The 22,500-nt window shown below is 36.1% G+C and overlaps 1 protein-coding gene across 1 annotated transcript in view; it reads right to left on the bottom strand.

Annotated features, from left to right (window-relative positions):
• Positions 1-22,500, bottom strand: part of LOC144969968 (protein Wnt-4-like) — a 78,508-nt gene that overhangs the window by 46,506 nt on the left and 9,502 nt on the right. The window contains exon 2 of the mRNA XM_078909082.1: positions 6,583-7,882. Coding sequence (XP_078765208.1) covers positions 6,583-6,668 — 86 coding nt within the window. The 5' untranslated portion in view covers positions 6,669-7,882. The remainder of the gene's footprint in view (positions 1-6,582; positions 7,883-22,500) is intronic.

A 22,500-nucleotide genomic window follows, 5' to 3' on the forward strand; every position in this document is an offset into this window, starting at 1 on the left:
TGTATGTATGTATGTGTGTGTGTTGTATGTATGTATGTATGTATGTGTGTGTGTATGTATGTTTGTATGTATGTATGTATGTGTGTGTGTGTGCGTGTATGTATGTATTGTATGTATGTATGTATGTATGTATGTATGTTGTAGTATGTGTATGTATGTATGTATGTATGTTATGTATGTATGTATGTAGTGTGTGTATGTATGTATGTATGTGTGTGTATGTATGTATGTATGTTGTGTGTATGTATGTATGTATGTATGTATGTAGTATGTATGTATGTATGTATGTATGTAGTGTGATGTATGTATGTATGTATGTATGTATGTATGTATGTGTGTATGAGTGTGTGTGTATGTATGTATGTATGTATGTGTGTGTGGTGTGTATTTATGTATGTATGTATGTATGTATGTATGTATGTATGTATGTATGTATGTATGTATGTATGTATGTATGTATGTATGTATGTATGTATGTATGTATGTATGTATGTATGTATGTATATGTATGTATGTTGTGATGTGTATGTATGTATGTATGTATGTATGTATGTATGTATGTATGTAGTTGTATGTATGTATGTATGTATGTATGTATGTATGTATGTATGTATGTATGTATGTATGTATTATTATTATATATGTATTTATTATTATTGTTGTTGTTATTATTATTAATATCATTGCTACCGTTGTTATCTCATCGTCGTCGTCTCATCACGCATGGCCACATTTATTGTCAGCATCGCGACATATCATCATCATCATCTCTCATATCATATCGTCTTCATCATGCATATGTATATGTGTATATTATATATATATATATATATATATATATATAATATATATATATATATATATATATACACATATACATATGCATATATATAGAGAGAGAGAGAGTGAGAAAGAGAGAGAGAGAGAGAGAGAGAGAGTGAGAGAGAGAGAGAGAGAGAGAGAGAGAGAGAGAGAAGGTTTGTTTATATGTGTTTATAATGAATCTGTGAATGATGTCCATTGAAATCGTATGTTATCATGTTACACCTTCCTTTAACCATTTCAATCTAATCTCACTGTTTTGCCTCAGTATAACAAATCATTGTTCTTTCTGCAGGAATAATATTATGCATGGAAGTTCCTGACTGACGAAAAGAAATACATAAGTCTTTTCTTTTAAAACGGGCCGGCGGCGGGGTGGGAGGGGGGGGGGGGCGGGGGGTTGAAAACGAGACACGTGGAATATTATCAAAATACGCCAAATAGGAGCTAGGCCATGCCTTTGGTGATTTGTGCCTGTGAAAGTGATCAGCCCGTGGATCGGCCAAGTTTACTCACCAAGACATGTGGGGAAGAAAAGCAAGAATGCCAGACATTGTGATGAAAGATCTACCGTACTCTGAGAAAAGAAACACGTATTTAAAATTTTGGACAGAAAACTCGTCCTTCAAATATCGATTGATTGAATTGACCCTCGTTTTGTCTAAAATTCTCAAAATTGGGACTTTTGGGATTTGAGAGTTTTTAATAGGATGTGAGTCATTTTAATCAATCAATATTTGAAGGACGAGTTTTCTGGCCAAAATATTAAAGATTAAATAAGTGGGGTTTTTTATCAGAGTACGACACAGATCTCGCAGGTATTAGAAATATAAGAATTATTACCTAGAACGGTCAACTAGGATTCTTATTTCTTGTTTTAAAAGTCTTATTTATACTATTTTTGTTTTGTTAAATCATTCTTTTTGCTTGATACGTAGATGTATAAAAGGAGAGAAACACGTGCCTTATAACCAACAAAGTGGCCACTAATTCTGCACCAAAAAACAATTGTAACCAAAGTATAAAACTACATTTAACTTTTAACATTATATTATGGTCTATTAGATGTCTTCAGGATTTTTGTGAGATCCAATGACCTCTATGACGACTTGTGCAGAATGAAATGGAAGTTTTCTTCCGTGCATGTTGAAGGAAATAGATGGGGCATTGTGAAGCTCTTTAAATATGGTGATTCCGTGAATTACGCGTTATAAATATAAATAGACTGAATTACTTGACTTACTGCGTCGGCCTCGGCAAGACACAAAATGGTTTAGCATGTAATTTTGGTCCATATATGATCAAACCAAAGCTTGCTAAGTGGGGTATAAGTAAATCGATGGTCGGCGGACAAACCTCTGAATTCTCGACTTTTACGATTGGCGGATCAAAATTCTGAAGTCTACATCTACGAGCTTTGCGCATCATATTTAATTTAATTTTGAGCGGATCAGGCCGAGGACCTCTGAACTGTAATATTCTATATTTGTCCCCCTTCCGACGTGCACTTATTTGCAGGTCTGATAATCCAAATCATTATAGGCCCATACTCTCAAACCAAAGCAAAATAGTGTCCATTACAACAATATTAAACCCATAATTGCATTCGGCTATCAGACCTGCAAATATGTCCTTGATTTTAGCACATCTGTCAAAGGTGAGTTGAATTTTTTTTTTTTTTTATTTTTTTTTGGGGGGGGGGGGGGTAGAAGAGTATGTCATATACATAAGATACGTTTAACATTATTTGTTTTGTTTTGTTTTAATAAACGAATAAAAATAAAATTAATAAAAATTAAAACTCCCTTTATTCATCCCCAAGGGGAAATTTGTCTTTAGGGTCTATTCCAAGGGAAGACTGGAATAACCCAGGCGTCAGCCGCTGTGCAGCGCCGCAAAATGAGCTAGGGCTAGGTGACTTGCTCAAGGACACACAACGCAGCGGCGGGTGATCGAACTCGTTACCTTTTGGGTACGAAGCAAAGACCGTACCGCTGAGCCACGCTGCCCCTCAAGGACAACTAATTGATGATTTCTGAATGCGAGAATCTTTCAAACTTCTCGATTCGTTTATTTCAAAATATTGTCTCTATGGCAGACAGTATAGACAATTAAAATTAATTTACGAATGAATATTTCAGACAGTGAGTAGAGCGCCCCCTGCCACACACATACACAAACCATTGCTTCTCTACGGAGTCACTAGAAATGTACAGCTTTTCCCTTGGGTTATGTCTGTATTTGTTCAAGATTACTCCAAATCTCGTTTGAAACGTTTCAAAAATTGTCTCCCTTAATAGCACTCTCCGTCGTCGAATGGTAAACGAGACTGCTCTTCCACGGTGCACTGTTTGTGTAAGCCGGACGGAAGTCGTTTTATTGTCCTTGCTCAGAACAATGCGCACAATAGCCTCTGGAGATTTCTATAATTTTTGTTGACAGAGCGTTCCATTCAAACCTGCCCCGGTCTCTGCCACTTGCTTTCATTTCGTCTCGCCTTGGTGAAAAAAGTCACTAGACTCTCCACGATTTTATTGATTGTTGATTTCCCAACACGTCTCGACAGCTGCCATTGTTGGTTTTTGTTGTTTTTACTCGTAACGCCAAGCTTGTTTTTACCGTTGACAGTTTTTAAGGAAACAAAAAATTGGTCGTGAGTGAGTTGGCGATGGGAAGGAAATAATATAATGTATCGTTCTACTTTAGTATATTATTTTTAACCATTTAACGGCAGTGCTCAGGAAAACAATGTACATCTTTTTTTTTAACGGCCAGAAAACTGGTCCTTCGAATATTGATCGATTTAAAAGACCCCCATCTTGGCAAAAACTCTCAAACCTAGGATTTCGCAAAGCCCCGGGTTTGAGCATTGTTGCCAAGATGAAGGCCATTTAAATCGATCGATATTCGAAGGACGAGTTTTCTGGCCAAATTAAAACGGCAGTTACCTAGTTAATTCCTTAGCCTTTCCACATTCACCTTTTCGAAAGAAATATCACAAGCGCGTTTGTTTTGAATTGAACCCCCTCCCCCCTTCTTTTACCCCCTTTATTTTCCTTGTCAGGAATTTAGATTTACCGAGATCATTACCTCATTAAAATGAAATCAAGTCGGAAACGAAGGACTAGACCTAGCGTGACGTATTTGACTCTTGAAAACAAAATGGATTCTCTTGAATATGATCCTTAAAAGCTCCAGTCGCTGATAATAGAATCAAGCTTGGAATCAAATCATTAAGAAAAAGAGACCCCCAAAAAAATATATCCTAATTTGCACATTCATACATCCCATTTCAACAGTTTGAGCCGTGCTCTATGCGCCTAACAATATCAATTGACGAGGAGAATCAAATACATGTACACGTTATATTCCCTAAAGTAAATTGGAGAAATTAAGGAGCAGGCACCGGTGAAAGATAACGAACTGAACAAGTGTGTATGAGAAGTGTAAGACAAAGCAAGAAAGAAAAATACAAGAAAAATACCTTCCCAAAAAATTAGTCGACCTCGACTGGGGATCGGACCTCAGACCTTCTGATTACCGGTCAGACGTGCTACCATTACATAATGTATTTTTGTTTTTGTTTGTATTTTTTTTTTTTTTATTGCTTTGTTGAGTTTTTGTCAGGGTTTTAAAAATGTGTTGTTTTTTTTGTTGTTGGTGTGTTTAATTTTCTTTTCTTCTTTGTTTTCTACGCGCTATGTGGTCTAGTGATATGACACTCACTCTGAGATCGGAAGGTCCAGGGTTCGAATCCCGCTCTTAGCTGCGAATAGTTCAGTCCTTGGAAAATACTCTTTACTCACATTCTCTCCTCCGCAATTTGTATTTTGTTTCAATATTTCATTTTGACTACGTGTGTATTCGTAACGCAATTCATTATCTGTAAAGCGCTTTGAGATGTTTGGATCATCGAAGCGCTCAACAAGTGTCTACTATTATCATTATTATTATTATTATATATTATTATTATTATTATTATTATTATTATTATTATTATCATTATTATTATTATTATCCTCATCATCATCGTCATCATCGTCATTATTATTATTATTATTATTATTATTATTATTATTATTATTATTATTATTATTATTATTATTATTATTATTATTATTACCCGGCCGTTAACAGCGTTGTCTCTCAGGACAAAAAAAAATGCAATATCGACTAACAGGAGCCATGTCTCGTCCTACATATTATATTAAGTGTTACTGTTGACTAGGGACCTCTTGTAAAGCGCTTTGAGCACGTTAAGTGGATATTGCACTATCGAGATTCTCAAGCTTTTGTTTTGGGTTTTTTCTTGTTGGTTTATTTCTTTGTTTTGTTGGGAGGGGGGGGGGTGGCTGTTGTTGTTATTTTTTTGTTTGTTTTGTTTTTGCCAATGAGGTGTATTGCTCCTGTTCTTTTACTTGTTTTTTTGTTCATCCGTTATCATTTCTCACATACTCATGACTGTAACTAGGCAGACATTCATTCATACTTTGGTCTATTGGTGTCATGTGTATGAAAGGCTAGATAAGACATCATATTTTTGAAATTATATGAGTTGGCATTCATTGTCAACCATCTGACTACTAACCAATCTCATTCCTGCTTGACGTTCACTCGAAGCAAGGCATGAAAACAAATTGAATGATATGTCCTCATACTGTCAAGGAATGGGCTAAGACTATGGCGTAGTCGAGTGGTTAGGTGACAATCTCACGGCTCAGAATGAGTGTTGAGTACACATAAGAATGGTTTTGTTGTTGTTGTTGTACTGCCATGCTCTGGTAAGACTCGTATTTCAAAATTTGGTCAGAAAACTCATCCTTCAAATATCGATCGATTTAAACGACCCTCATCTTGGAAAAAAACCCCTCTCAAACCTGACACTAAGGAATTCTTCGCGAGCTCCCAGGTTTGAGAGTTTTTACATAGATGAGGATCATTAACATCGATTGATATTTGAAGGACGAGTTTTCTGGCCAAATATTTAACTACACGTCTTTCTAGACTTATCAAATAAATACAATATTTGGCAAATCATAGATTGAGTCATGATCAATTTGAACTGAAAACCCCCGAAAACGCCTCGACTTGAAATGATGGTTTTCACACAGCATGATCATGGTGCTTCATCAATACATGTCAGAAAACTATATCAAGGAAATGGAAATTAAATAAATGAATGAACGAATGAGTGAAAGAAAGTATGAATGAATAATTGAAAAAAGAAAGAATGGAAGAATGAATGAATGATGAGTTGATAAATAAAAACAATTGAATAAATGACAAATTAATAAAGAGACGTGTATATCAATAAGTCTGTAATCTGCTATCATCGGCTTTCTCCTGTAGTGATTTCCTCTATTTTAAATTGTTTTCACCGTTAGTAAAATTAATTTAATTTGTTTAATTTAACTAAAATTTGATTTAAAGAAACAAACTTTTCAAAGCTCACCCCCACCCCCCTTTTTTTTTTACACACACCCACTTAGGTACCTGTGTTGGTGGTGGTGGTGGTGATGATGATGATGATGATGATGATGATGATGAACAGATGACGATAACAATAATAATGACGATGACTCCGACGACGACGACGACGATGATGATGATGATGATGATGATAATGATGAAGATGATGATAATGATGAAGATGATGATGATGATGATGAAGAAGATGATGACGATGATGATGATGATGATTGTATTATAAATAAAATAAACTCAAAGACAATTTTTAAAAACAATGATTGTGGTACTCACATCCAGCGCACGCCGTCCACCGGTAGGATAGAGGTAGAGATGAGAATGAGTCCTAACAGAACGCAGGCCCAATGTGATTTCTTCATTCTGTTTTTGGAATGCCTCAATGACTCCGACACGGGATGCCAGCGGAGGTCACGAAATAACAACTGATATGAACAATCCAATGATTAAGAAAATTCACAAACCATTGATGAGCATAAATTTTATCCTTCGTTCTAGAATTGATGAATTCACCGTGGAACATCCTTTATTTTTCTTTCTCTCAATTTTTCCAGCAGCTTTTTATTATTATTTTTTTTTTTTTGGTCGATTCCGTTGCTTGCAACAAGCTGGCAATTTAAATCCGTGAATGAAAATCCGATAGAATTCCTTTAAACTCTTTGACGAAATAAATGTGAACATCACAACATTATATGGAAATTAAATCTAGACAAAACCCAAAAGCAAGAGGGTTATCTTAGGTAATGTTATCCATTTTAGAAAATATGCCCTGGATACGAAACAAGATTTCCATCCAATTTCATTGACAAATGAATTTAGACTTTTTTTTTACTCGTATATTTTCTTTTTTCTTCTTTTTCTTTTTGATTCCCACTACTCAACAAACCGAACAGGTAGTAGATCTAAGTAAGTAAAAAAACTGAATGGGTCGAAAAAGGCAAAATTCCGATACGGTCGGACTACATAAATAATAATAAATCGAAGTCAATGGAGCGTGAAGAACGGTAATCCATGCTGGCCTCAAAGACGTTTTAATTTTGCTCCTGGCCTTTTCCTCAGTGGTGGTGGCGGCTGCTTGGGCCCCTGATTGTCTGTCCTGTAACGGCTCGTAAAAACGTATTTTTATGGGTGGACGTTCCCGTGTAGCTCAGCCTTGCTTTGAGCTATTTTGCACACTTTTTACGATCTGACAAACTGGGAGACACCGCTGGGGAACATCCGGTGGCCTCTCGCAACTGGGCAGTAAAATCAGTCGGGGCTAGTTAGCGTTAAAATTTGGGGGATAAGAAATTGTAGGAGGTTGGAGATTTTGGATAAGTTAAGAACCCTAGGCCATTTAGGTCTTCTTCTTCTTCTTGCGGTTATGATCCTGGTGGTGGTTGTAGTGGTGGTCGTGATGGTGAAGGTGGTGGTGATTAAGGTGGTTGTGGTGGTGTTTGTTGTTGTAGTGGTCGTGATGGTGAAGGTGGTGGTGATTAAGGTGGTTGTGGTGTTGGTGGTGTATGTAAACCAAGATGTAGAGACGAGGCTTCACTTGTGAAAATCTATTTTCGGTATTCTCCTTTGCTTTATGGACCTGTTGACAAGAGAAATAAATAGAGAGAAAGTGATGTAATATGAGGCAGAGAAACACAAATAGGTGTCAGTGAATGCTTGATGAAAATCTCAAGCAATAAAAAAATCGTATACATAGAGATATTGTGTTTTACACCGTTCTGATAGTTGCGTTTTTGTGTGTGTGTGTGTGTGTGTGTGTGTGTGTGTTTGTGTGTGTATATGTTGGATAATAACATCAACAACGGCGTAATTCTACACTGTTACACGATCGTTCAAGTTCTTACGCTCCGGGTAATAAAGATGTAATTTTATGTAGGACGTTGAAATAAAACTTTTCATCGTGATCCCTATCTGCACTTTCGACATAACCTTTTGCCCCGTGAGACACAACGCACTTTTTCTACCTCTGATATCACATGAGGGTTGTCAGTAATATGGAAAGGATTTTGCCATCCATTGTCTATTGTCTACATTATTTTTTTTATTAAATTGAGCTTTTATATAGAGCAATATATACTATCGAGGTCCGATAGCTCAGCTGGTAGAGCACTCGCTTCACAATCAAAGGGACCGAAATCGATCCCGGTGCAGTCGATGTTTTTTTTTTCTGACCACGGTCTACCTAGCAGCAGTAATTGGGTAGCTGGATCTGTTAGATCTGGCGGAAAGTACTTTGCAATAGGCTATCGTCCTAACCGAACGGTAGCAAACAACTGCTATTGTCCGATTCACGCTAAATAAACCGGGATAAACTCAGGCTCCATGGGCCTCTAAATGGCTCTGAAGGACTACTAAAACGTGATCAAAGCGCTTTACAATGGGTCACGTGCTGACAGCAACATTTTACATATTAAACGGAACACTACACCTATAAGGCACACATACATTTTTTTAAATCGGGGACAATGCTGTTATCGGCAATGTACTCATTTTACATCTGAGTTCAGTGAGAAATTGTGAATAATGCAAAGAGCTTTTTCCAATAATTCAACTTCGCGCTGCCTTCGGTGGGACTCGAACCAGGGACCCTTTCATGTGACATAGTCTGATAGAGTGAGTAACCCTTTGGTGTGACATTGTCTAATATAGGAACCCTTTGGTGTGACATCGTCCGATAGAGTAACCCTTTCGTGTGACATCGTCTAATAGAGTAACCCTTTCATATGACATCGTCTGATAGAGTAACCCTTTCGTGTGACATCGTCTAATAGAGTAACCCTTTCATATGACATCGTCTGATAGAGTAACCCTTTCGTGTGACATTGTTTGACAGAGTACACCTTTGGTGTGACATCGTCTAATAGAGTAACCCTTTCCTGTGACATCGTCTGATAGAGTAACCATTTCGTGTGACATCGTCCAATGCCATCGCCCAAACATTCGCAAAAGAATATGAATAATCCTATAATTGAATATTTCTCTGCCGTCGTTGTTTTTTGTTTGTTTTGTTTTGTTTTTTTAGTTATGTATTTATAATTTTATTGCTTTTTATTGTTGGCCGAAGAAGGGTTTTGAACCCGAAACGTTCCGTGTTAGGACAGAATCCTAATACAACGGACTGGAGCACAATACCAATGACAATCACCCTATTGAGTTCAAGTGAGCTAATTAGAGTTGGGGGGGGGGGGGGGGTGTTGATCCTCACACAAACAAATCCCTACTTAACTCTTTCCTTACCGATCATTTTCAGTATTTTCCCCAAATGACAGGCCTACCCAGCAAAAAAAAAAAAAAAAAAGATTTTTAAAACTCAAGCAAGCTCTCTACAAAACAACTTTATTTTCTTATTGATTAAACAAAGATCATTCTTGAAAGTTTGTGATGTACAAAATTAATTTGAATAAGAAAAATGTATATTGTGTCGTAACAAATGTGACGATTTTGCTGCAGGTGGTAAGGAGAGTGTTAAGAAACAAAATAGAATAAAAACAAAACTGCATGAAGAATCTGGGTCTCCCGAGTAACAATGCAAAAGTCCTCTAATGGCTATGTGGTCTTGTGGCATGACACGCCTTCAGATCGGAATGTCCAGGATTCGAGTCCCACTCTGAGCGGCGCAGAGTTGAGACCTTGGAAAAGGCTCTTTGTTCTCATTCTCTCACCGTACTCAGGTCGTAAAATTAGTACCTGGCCATTTGTTAACAGCGTTATCTCTGTCGGGGAAAAAATTATAATAACATCTCCTCCATTGTCATGTCTCGTCATTTTTAAGGTTGCAGTAGTTTTGGGTCATCGTCTAAAACGCTTTGTGGATATTGCGCTATATAAATGCTCAATGTGAAGTTATTAATTTGGCATACTTACTCTACCTTTGACATGAACATTGCCTCCCAAGCGACCCCCGCTCGGAGAAAGGCAGACTGAACACAGTGCAAAGTTGACGACAATACGTTGGATCCGTTTACACTTCATTTACATTAAAGGTGTTTTACAACTGGATCAATATCACACGACCAGGAGGGAATTATGTTTACTTATCACATGGCAGACTTCTAGAATCTTCTGGACGATTTGAAGAGATTAATTCTATAATTAAATGGAGGGCCTCTAGAGTTCACGGAGAGAAGCTTCGCTGCTGATGTCGTGGGTGGCCGTGAAAATGAATAACACCAACAAGGAGAATTGTGTTGTTACAATGCAAAGTGCGTGGTCGAGGGGGGGGGGGTTATCAATTGTCTAATTAATGAATTAATTAATTAATAATAATAATAATAATAATAATATAATAATAATAATAATAATAATAATAATAATAATAATAATAATAATAATAATATAATAATAATATAATAATATATAATAATAATAATAATAATAATAATAATAATAATAAATAATAATAATAATATAATAATAATAATAATAATAAAATAATAATAATAATAATAATAATAAATAATAATTAATAATAATAATAATAATAATAATAATAATAATATAATAATAATAATAATAATATAATAATAATAATGATGATGAGATAATGATGATGATGATGATGATGATAATAATAATAATAATAAGAAGAAGAAGAAGAAGAAGAAGAAGAAGAAGAAGAAGAAGAAGAAGAAGAAGAAGAAGAAGAAGAAGAAGAAGAAGAAGAAGAAGAAGAAGAAGAAGAAGAAGAAGAAGAAGAAGAAGAAGAAAATTTTTAAAAAATAATAATAAATAACATCAACAACAATAACAACAACATAAGCGATTCATTTAAATTCTCCAAAACAAAAAAGTTTAAGAATTGATGATGGATCCATTTGATTGTGTCTCAATCTGATTGGTTCATAGACACCATGTTCAAATAAATAAACAAACAAACAAACAAACAAACAAAAATACAAAAAAGCGCTTTGAGCATATTTAGTGGAAATTGTGCTATATAAAATCTCTCGTTTATTTATGTTGACGGTGGGTTGGGGATGGGATGAGAGAGAAGGGGGGGGGGGGGGAGGGGGGGAGGGAGGATTGAGAATAAAGCTAAGATGCATACTTGTAAAATCCTCCAACCATTTATACATCCATTCAACCATTCATCCATCCATCCATCCATTCATTCATTCATGCATCCATCCATCCATCCAACCATCCATCCATCCATCCATCCATCCATCCATTTAAGTACATTTTCTATTTCATATAATTTATTCTTCATCCATCTATCTTTCAAAAACAAAAACATCAACAACAACGACGACAACAATAACAAAATCAAGAACACATTCAGAAACCCCAACCACATTCCCAGCAGGTAGAGCCGCCTTATCATTCAAGTCCCCCTCCCCTGCCTGCTAGAAGCACCTTCCATAATCTACTCGTTCCAAACGAGGTGCAATTTTATTATCATATCTCTGATTACTGTAAATAATATGACAACAATATCATCGTGCACACATCATTGAAGACGATCTGGAAACCCACGATAATCCACCTGTCTCGGCGAGGTATTAACGCTGGAGTATCAAGGCTTCGTGACAATAATAAATTAGATATGCATTGAACGACATCAAGCCTACCGTGATCATATTTTCAAATAGAACTGATATTCATCGACAAAATCGTCAGAATTCGAGTGGTCGAGTTACAAATGAAAAGTGTCCATTTCTGGAAATGATTAAAAAGTCATACGTTAATACGGTTATTTGGTTATTGTGATCCCTCGTCTTGATAGCAAGTCTCTCTTCTCTCTCTCTCTCTCTCTCTCTCTCTCTCTCTCTCTCTCTCTCTCTCTCTCTCTCTCTCTACGCAGATATGACGTTCTTGCGTCTTAACTGCCGTGACTGCCGAAAGACATGTACATGTATTTAAAAATTTGGCAAGAAAACTCGTCCTTCAAATATCGATTGATTTAAATGTCCCTCATATTGGCAAAAACTCACAAACATGGGACTTTATTAAGGACCTCGCGAAATCACAGGTTTGAGAGACTTTGCCAAGATGAGGCTCATTTAAATCGATCGATAATTGAAGGACGAGTTTTCTGACCAAATTTTTCAGTACGTGTCTTTCGAGAGTAAGGCAGTTAACTGGTTAATCCTGAGAGAGCGACACAGACAGGAGGAAATTATTCTTTGCCAAAAACACTTTTTAAAAAAAACGGCCAGGAAAGTTTCACTCCAAATATCAATTGTTTAAAGTGACCTTCAACTTGCCAAAAACATCTCAAACATGAGACTTCCAAGAAGTGTTTTAGCAAGTTCAAGGTCATTCTAATCGGTCAATTATTTAATTCGTATACGTTTTCTGGCCAAAAATTTAAAATTCCTTTTGTCAGAGTACGGCAGATTATCTGCCCTTGTCTTTTATGCCTCGTTCTGGCTGCAATGAGAATCTCCCACTTGAAAGATCATCTTTTAATATCCATTGAAGCAATGAACTTTACACCAGTCACCGCTCTAGGCGGTACATGATGACGATGATGATGATGATGATGATGATGACGATGATGATGATGATGATGGTGATGATGATGATGATGATGATGATGATGATGATGATGATGATGATGATGATGATGATGATGATGATATTGATGATGATGATGATGATAGTGATGATGATGATGATGATGATGATGATGATGATGATGATGATGATGATGATGATGATGATGTAGACTATGGAGGTAAAAATTGCCAATAAATGTCAGATATCGGAATTCGAAGCACGGTCTAGTTAGCAGTCTTGGGTCTCCGTATCGTGGGGGGTAGGGGTACAAGAATGCTTTAGATGTCAAAGGTTATTTTATTCTTTCCTTCACTATTTGTAATTGTGACCTTTCACTATACAACGGTATCACGCCGGGGTGAACGAGTTGTTGCCAAAAAGTTAGTCTAAAACAACAGTGACCAGAAATAAGAGATGTTTGTTTTCGTCATTACACATACACAAATTACCACTGTTGTCTTCAATAAGACAGGGGGGGGGGGGGGGGTCCATAGCTAAGTTGGTAGAACACTCGGGAAGTCGAGTAATTTTAAAAAAAAACAACAACAACAAAATAACAACAAAAACATCAATAACAGAAAACAACAACAAATACAATAAAAACAACAACAACACGAACAACATATACAACAACAACAACAACAACAACAACAAGAGTTCAACATGGGGCAAGATCTGGGGGGGAATTGAAGGGATAATCCAAATCGTTGACAACACGCTGAGGGGCATTTTCTTTATAAATAGAGTAGAACGTAATAAAAAGATGATTGATGTCAATAGAATCTTGTTGTGCCGTTTGGAATTCCGACTAAAGGCCAAAGGCCATCAGAGATTTACACAGAGCTAGAGAGAGAGAGAGAGAGAAGGAGAAAGGGAGAGAGGGAGAGAGAGAGAGAGAGAGAGAGAGAGAGAGAGAGAGAGAGAGAGAGAGAGAGAAATAGAGAGATATGGGGAAGGGGTAGAGAGAAAAAGAAAGAGGAGGGGGGGGGGGGAGAGAGAGAGACATAGATAGATAGATAGATAGATAGATAGATAGATAGATAGATAGATAGATAGATAGATAGATAGAAATAGATAGATAGATAGATAGATAGATAGATAGATAGATAGATAGATAGATAGATAGATAGATAGATAGATAGATAGATAGATAGATAGATAGATAGATAGATAGATAGATAGATAGATAGATAGATAGATAGTAGATAGGATGATAGATGATGGATAGGATAGATAGATAGATAGATAGATAGATAGATAGATAGATAGATAGATAGATAGATAGATAGATAGATAGATAGATAGATAGATATGATAGATAGATAGATAGATAGATAGATAGATAGATAGATAGATAGATAGATAGATAGATAGATAGATAGATAGATAGATAGATACAGAAGGACATAAAACGAGAGAAAGAGAGAGAGATGGAGAGAGAGAGAAGAGGGAGAGAGAGAAAGACATATATAGATGGATGGATGGATAGATAGATAGATAGATAGATAGATAGATAGATAGATAGATAGATAGATAGATAGATAGATAGTTATTATTATTATCATTATTATCATCATCATTATTATTATTATTATTATTATTATTATTATTATTTATTATTATTATGATCATCATTATTATTATTATTATTATCATTATTATTATTATTATTATTATTATTATTATTATTATTATTATTATATTATTATTATTATTATTACTATTATCATCATCATCATCATCATCATCATCATCATCATCATCATTATTATACGTTGATCTCAACTCTTGTACTTGTCGGTATTGTTGCCGTTTGAGGGTTAAATGCCGAGATGAAGCACCAGGGAATCGAACAGGATAGACCCTCCTTCCTGCGGACTCAACAGTATCCCTTTACAACCAACACAACGTGCTCCAGCAATTAAAGGTAAGGCCGAATTGGGGAATAGGAAACAAATCGTTGATTCATCGAGATACCTTCAAAGACAACAGCACTCTGGAAAAACCCATATTATTTTAAAATTTGGCCAGAAAACCCGTCCTTCGAATATCGATCGATTTAATTTACCCTCATTTTGACTCGGGAAGTCCCAAGTTTGAGAGTTGTTTGCCAAGATGAGAGTCATTTAAATCGATCGATATTTGAAGGACGAGTTTTCTAGCCAAATATTAAAATATGGGTTTTTCCAGAGTACGACAGAGCAAATAATATAGAGATGGCGAGGGTGTGTGTGTGTGGGGGGGGAGGAATCAGAAAGAGAAACGGTCAAATAAAAATAAAAAACGCCCCAAAAAACCCCGTAAGGTTGGCACTCTAACCCCTAATTCATCATCAAGGAGAAGATTATATCTCTTTAGGCTCTATCCGTAGAAGTCTACTTAAAGGCGGAAGCAACAAGCGTAAGCCGCAGTGCAGATCCGTAAAGTGACCAAATGGGGCAAAGTTGCTCATGGTAAAGGGGAAAATAAAAACAAGTGAGGTTAGTGTGCCAAAACAGATCATGGTATCGTTGTTTGGTTTTAAAATCCCCCCCCCCCCCCCCCCCCAATAATCAACACCAAAAACCAAACGATTCAGTTGTGTCTTAAAAATGGCAGCTACCCAAGTCCATGTGTAGAGTGTGGATGTTTCTGATACGACCTAGATACTTATAGATAGTTCGAAGATGACGTCATTCGGGTCTTTGTTATTGTTTTTTGTCATCCGCGTTTATGAGTAATGATCACTGAACTGTATTAACCTGACTATAAACGTTCATGGATACACAGTTTTGTGTGTTGGTCCGTTATACTTCCGGATGGCAATGTTATGAGCTTCTTAGCCAAGCGCATACTATCTATATAGTTTGACATTTAACCCTTTCTTGACCATTTTCTACATTAAAGTAATCGTTCATTCATCTTATTTATTACATATCTAAATTTTCACATCTTTATTTTGTAATGATAAATTAAAGTGTATCTCATGTTTTTTAAAAATTAAATTTTAAAAAAATATATAATGAATTCATTTTTCTATTTATTCATTCATTCATTCATTCATTCATTCATTTTTCCACGCATTTATTCATTCATTCATTCATGTAAAAAAAAAAAAAAAGGAAAATACATCATGCTTAATACCCTTCGAAATGCTTCATAGGTCTAACTATTGACTGGTTTATTTTTTCGCAGTGTTAAGCAATCAACCCAAATACAAATCAATCAATCATAAATTAAGAAGAATAAATATAAAGAAAGGGGGAAAAAAAAAAACAAAAAAAAAACAAAAAATAGAAACAAAAAAACTAGAAAAGAAACCAACGAAAATCATGTAAGACTGGCCCAGTTAGGAGGAGACGAGTACAGATTAACAATTGGTGCTACCTATAAACCTGTCAGTGTCTAAGGAATTGACACCTCATTTTGTATGGATTACACCCCCGCTTCCAGCTATCCTAATCTCTCTCTCTCTCTCTCTCTCTCTCTCTCTCTCTCTCTCTCTCTCTCTCTCTCTCTCTCTCTCTCTCTCTCTCTCTCTCTCTCCCCTCTCATCTATCTATCATCTATCTACTTCTATCTATCTATCTATCTATCTATCTATATCTATCTATCTATCTATCTATCTATCTATCTATCTATCTATCCATCTATCTACTGTCCGCCTATCTATACATCTGTATATATTTCTATCTATCAATTCATATATATAGATATATATATATATATATATATATATATATATATATATATATATATATGAATTGATATTATATATATATATATATATATATATATATATATATATATATATATATATATATGTATGTATGTATGTATGTATGTATGTATGAACATTTTCCTATCAGTCTGTCTATATAAACTTTTAAAATAATCCTAAATTTATTTACTCCTTCATTCCTTCATTCATTCATTTATCCATTCATTTATTATTTATTCAGACATTTACTGATGTATACATGCATTTATTTCATGTATTTTCCATTGCATCAGTTGTATATTTATCAATCAAATCTATTTATGTTTTCGTAGTTAATCCATGCATTAATAATTTTTTTTTGTTTCAGGCATCCATTTTGTACTTTTAGTTTCTGATATATTTTGTTAGTTATTGTGTTGGTGACGATAGATGTGATGGTGAATCGTTGGAGGAAAAGGGGAGAAGGAAAACGGAGGTGGCGGGGAATACGATGAGGAATCAAGATGGGGTGGGAGGGGGAGGAGGAGGAGGAGGTGGTGGAGAACAACAACAACAACAACAACAACAACAACAACAACAACAACAACAAAATTAAATTGGGGTGAAATACGTGCAGAAAAGTAAGGCAAACATTAAAAGTAAGAGAAATATTATTTTTAATTAATTTATTTATTTCACGTTGAGAATGTAGATGTATACTCAATCCTCCACAGTGAAACAAAAAAAAAAACTTGGATTAGCTTTCATTTTAATTTTCAACTAATCAATCAATAGATAGTTCGAAGATGACGTCACTCAGGCCTTTGTTATTGTTTTTGCCATCCGCGTTTGTGAGTTGTTCTCACTAAACTGTATTAACCAGACTATAAAAGTTCATGGTTACACAGATTTTGTGTGTTGGTCCGTTATACTTCCGGATGGCAATGTTGTGAACTCCTTGGCCAAGCGCATTCTATCTATATCTATAAAAGGAACGAAACTGACGTCATTCAGCTCTGTATTATTGTTTTTAGAAAGCCATTTTAATGATTAATTCTCACTTAAATACATAATTCAGACTATAAACTTAAACGTTCAAGGTTACACCTCGTTTGTGTGTTGGTGCGATATTTCTGGCTGGCGGATGTTGTGAGTATTTTACATAAGCGCATAGAATCAATATCACCCAATCCTAATGCCGGTACAAGGTGGTGAGCCACGTTACGTCTATCTAGTTTTTACCAAAGTTCCGAAATTGTTCACAAATTACTTGTTTATAATTTTGTTTGGTTTGTTATTTATTTATTTATTCATTTATTTTTATTATTTTTCCTCAGAAAAGTAAAGAAAATGTAAATCTAGGTAAGTTTGTGGCTATCAGATCGCAGTGAATATTTACCCTTGCCCGACTGGAAGGGCTGTTGATTCTTACTTGAGAGATACGAGATACAGATTTGGAGGCTTGATGAATATGATAAGATTATAATGATGTGATGTAAACAACATCTACCATCAATTTCTCACCTGTTTAATTACCTGTTTTCATTTCATAACCAGTGTTTTCTCTTTCTTTCTTTCTTTCTTTCTCTCTCTCTCTTTCTTTCTTATTTTTTTTTTCTTCTTTTTTATTCCATCTTCTGCTCCAAGAATGCATCTTAGACGCGTTGAACGTGGTACAGATTAATAACAACCGTAGTATTTCACAGCCGAGGCTATGTGGTCTCGCATTCGGATCGAAAGGTCCTGGGATCGAGTCACGAGCGGCGTATAGTTAGGTCCTTGGAAAAGGCTCTTTACTCACATTCTCTCACCGTACTCGGGTGTAAAATGAGTAACTGGCCGTTAACAGCATTGTCTCTGTCCAAACAAAATTATAACAGGTGTCATGTCTCGTCCCACATAGTAAATGTTGCTGTTGGCCAGGGACCACTTGTAAGGCGCTTTGAGCACGCTTAGTGGATATTGCGCTATATTTTTTTTTAAACAACTAAAAAAATGTTTTTAAAGCTCAAGCTCAAGCCATGAGGCCTATGGGTTTGGAGTTTATCCCAGTTTCAGGGGCGTGAAAATGAAATGGACAGAACCAACCCATTGATACTTTTTCGATAGAAATCGAGTCCATGTCAGGTACTTTCGGTCAGATCGAATTGACCCAACTTCCCAATTAGAATAGTATGAACATAGGAGATAGAGAAAAAGCACTGACTATACAAGGCCATTGCATAATGTGAGGCGAACACACTACTCCAGACAAGCCTACTATTACGAAAAATTCGTAAAATTACGAAATTTTTCGGCTTCAATTTCAGAAAGTCATGAGAATCTCAAAGTCATTAAAACTTAGTGAAAATGAAAGTTTGGAAATAATATATAATACGCTTCAACAGTCGTAACGTCACTTCCCTCGTAATGACGCATGGTAACTTAGTAACTGGCTCTAAACTATCGATCGGAACAATGGCGGACGCCCTTATGAATTATTTCTCCGACGAGCATAAAAACGTATCCAGAGGGGAAAAAAATACATTATAAATCTGATCATGTTTTGACTTTTACACATTCTGATCACAAGACATATGAAAAGTTCTAGCCAGCATGAAGAATAAAAACTACCGATTTTCTTTGTTTAGAACCACGATGGCCGCCGTTGCTGGGCGACGTGACATCAGACTATTGAATCCAATTTACAGGATTTTCAAGCGTTATTTAATCCTAGTGAGGGTAACTTGTTGATCTATAAAGTTACTATAGCGACTACTATTTTTATCTCTTAACAACTCTTCTTCTTCTTCTTCTTCTAGGTTCCATGCCTGGTCCAGGCTTCGGATACTGCATGAATTATCTCTCTCCATTCCTCCCTGTCTCTTGCTTTTTCAAACAGCTCTTGGATTGTTAGGTTGGTGAAGCCCTTCAGTTGGTCTATGAGTGTTTTTCTTTGTCTCCCCCGGGCGCGTTTACCAGGTATTTTTCCACAACTTGCCAGGTATTCATTCTTATCTTTCCTTACTATGTGTCCGAAAAAGGATAGTTGTCGACCCGCTATTAAGGGCATTAGTTTCCTTTGTTGGTATGTTTGTTTTAGCACTTCTTCGTTCGTTTTGTGTGCAGTATACGATATTCTCTGCATCCTTCTCAAGCACCACATTTCAAAACAACTACGATTCTTAGAATTTCCAAGTAGACAAGTCTGCACGGACAACTAACTTAACAAGACTCAGGATGGTGGCAAAAGGATGACGTTTGCAGTCAGAGTGAACTAGCAGTAGTGAAAAGGTGCAAGCAAACAAGTCGTGGTTTAAAAGACGTCAGGAAAAAATGAATAAAATGAGAGCATGAACGGTAAAGTTGTCGCGAAGTTAAACAACTCTGCAGAAAGTGTGACCTGTGTAAGTAGTCAAACAAATAACATGCAAAACGCTTTGCATGATGGGATAGTATTTAGATTGACACTAAGCTGTCATCACACATACACACACACACACAATATATATATATATATTATATATATATATATATATATATATATATATATATATATTCTTGTTTAAAATCCATGGGAATTTATATAAGTCAAAATCCACGAAACGTGTTCAAAGCCCTTTACAGGGGGTCCGTAGTCAACAGCAATATTGAACATTCAGGACGAGAATTATGTGGCCCATCACTATCTCGTTGCGGTATGATGTATTCTGGTGAAATAAGTGATGGATAAAAGTCAGTTTGGAAATGTGGATAAGGTTAAATTTTACTTGTTGTTGTCGTTGTTATTATTATTATTATCATCATTATCATTATCATTCATTATTTAACCCTCTATATTCCTTGCAGAACATAGCGCTTCAATAGTGGTACATCTCCATCGTGTTCTGCTCTGTGTCTTCTTCTTCTTCATCCATCCCAAGGACATTACAGCCAAATTCACCCCTTCCTGACAAGACCTTCTCCATGTTTTGTTTTGGTTTGTTTTGTTTTGGCCTCCTAACCTTTCTTTTCCCCCCGAGGGCTCCAGTCCACAGCTTGTCTCCTAATGTCTGTTGTTGGTTTTCAGAAAGTGTGACCAATCCATTTCCATTTTCTTATTGAGATTTGTTTAATAATTATCCTCATGTCCAGTTTTTCACCACAAGTCGTCTTTATTACTGACTTTGTTAGGCAATCTGGTACCGACTATTTTTCGAAGACATCTGTTTGTGAATGTTGGAAGTTTTTTACAAAGAGTATTAGTCACTCTCCATGTTTCTGGGCCATACAGAAGGACGTCAGTAATGTATATTCTGAATTTGTTTTTCTGTGTGATATTTTTGTTGACTTCCATATGCATGTCGTGCTTTTCCTATTCTAGCCTCTATGTCTTCATCTGTTCCCCCAGATGTTGAACCAATGCTTCCCAAATATTATGTAAATTTGTCTTCAGATTGTTTCCATTTACTGAGATGGGTGTTGTGTTGTTGTTTAGTAATCTCATCCCTTCTGTTTTCTTGGTGTTTATTCCTAAACCAGTCTGTGCTGCTTCCTTGACAAGTCTGTCTGTTTTTTTTATTGTAAATGATGGGATTGTGACAATAAACAAATATCATCGACAAAGTCAAAGTCTTCTAGATAATATTGAATTAGGTTCCATGTTATTCCAGTCTTTTTATCTCCCACAGTTCTGCGCATTATCTAGTCAATTACTGATAGAAATATTTTTGGCAAAAAAAAAAAAAAGAAAAAAGGACATGCCTGCATCACTCCAGTTTTAATCTCTAAGGAATCAGAATGTTTTCCATTATGGATTATTTGGCAGCTTGCTTGGTCATATAGTTGTTTAATAAGATTCATGTAAGACAAAGAAGAGAGAGGGGGTTGGGGGGGGGGGGGGGATGAGGAAGATTCGGCAATGGGCGGTGTAGTGGTGGTGGATGAGGCTGAGGAGGAGAAAGGAAGAGAAAATGGCTGTAGCAGGGAGGGAGGATGAGTAAGAGGAAATTTCAACGAGAGGCCAAATTAAGGTGTGTGTGTGTGGGGGGGGGGGGGGGGGGTTGACCGCGGCAGATTGTGAGAATTATCATATTTGTTACAAAAGGCAAGACATACCAAAGATGGCCAGGCCGAGAGAGAGATATAAAGAGACATCCAATATGGGGCCGTTATGACTTGATTGATAAAGCTGTTTTTAAAGAGCCGTCCCATATTTTCCTCGTCTATAACGAGCCCGACTTGTCAACGGGATTGTTTACCAACTGACCTGGGAGTTAACCCCCCCCCCCCCCCCCCCCCCCCCCCCCACCTCAATCTCCCCCTTTCGGCTGCCACGCCCCCTTTCCCATTCGTCTTTATCGTTGGCAAACAAAACGCGGCGTCTGCGACAAAGCCGCCATCTTGGATAGTGTTTGAGCCCCGTACAAGAGCCGATAACAACAAGGGATTTGATTTATAGTCATTAAATATAACAACCTTCTCTCCTTAAAAAATTCAACAACAAAAAAACACCCAAAACTCTCTCTCTCTCTCTCTCTCTCTCTCTCTCTCTCTCTCTCTCTCTCTCTCTCTCTCTCTCCCTCTCTCTCTCTCTCTCTCTCTCTCTCTCTCTCTTTCTCTCTCTCTCTCTCTCTCTCTCTCTCTCTCTCAAACTGGGAACTTTAGTATTGTGTCTTTTTCATTTGTTTATGAGTTCCGCGGATCATTCCTTGAATAAGACAAATATTTTAAAAATAATAATGATGATGATGATAATAATAACAATAATGATAATAATAATAATAATAATAATAATAATAATAATAATAATAATAATAATAATAATAATAATAATAATAATAATAATAATAATAATAATAATAATAATAATAATAATAATAATAATAATAATAATAATAATTTGCTTTAAAAAATTATGTCCTTTCGCCACGACATCGTAAGATATCGTCGCCTAGGCATTCCACGAAGGAATCTAGATAATTTATCAAACAAGATGTCTGATGTCAACAGGAATCACCCATGTTGTCCAAGTGAGCAAATTCAGGATTAATAATTTT

Source organism: Berghia stephanieae, chromosome 4 (genome assembly GCF_034508935.2).
Source record: "Berghia stephanieae isolate SIO BIC M18660-M18661 chromosome 4, UCSD_Bste_1.3, whole genome shotgun sequence".
NCBI lineage: Eukaryota > Metazoa > Mollusca > Gastropoda > Nudibranchia > Aeolidiidae > Berghia > Berghia stephanieae.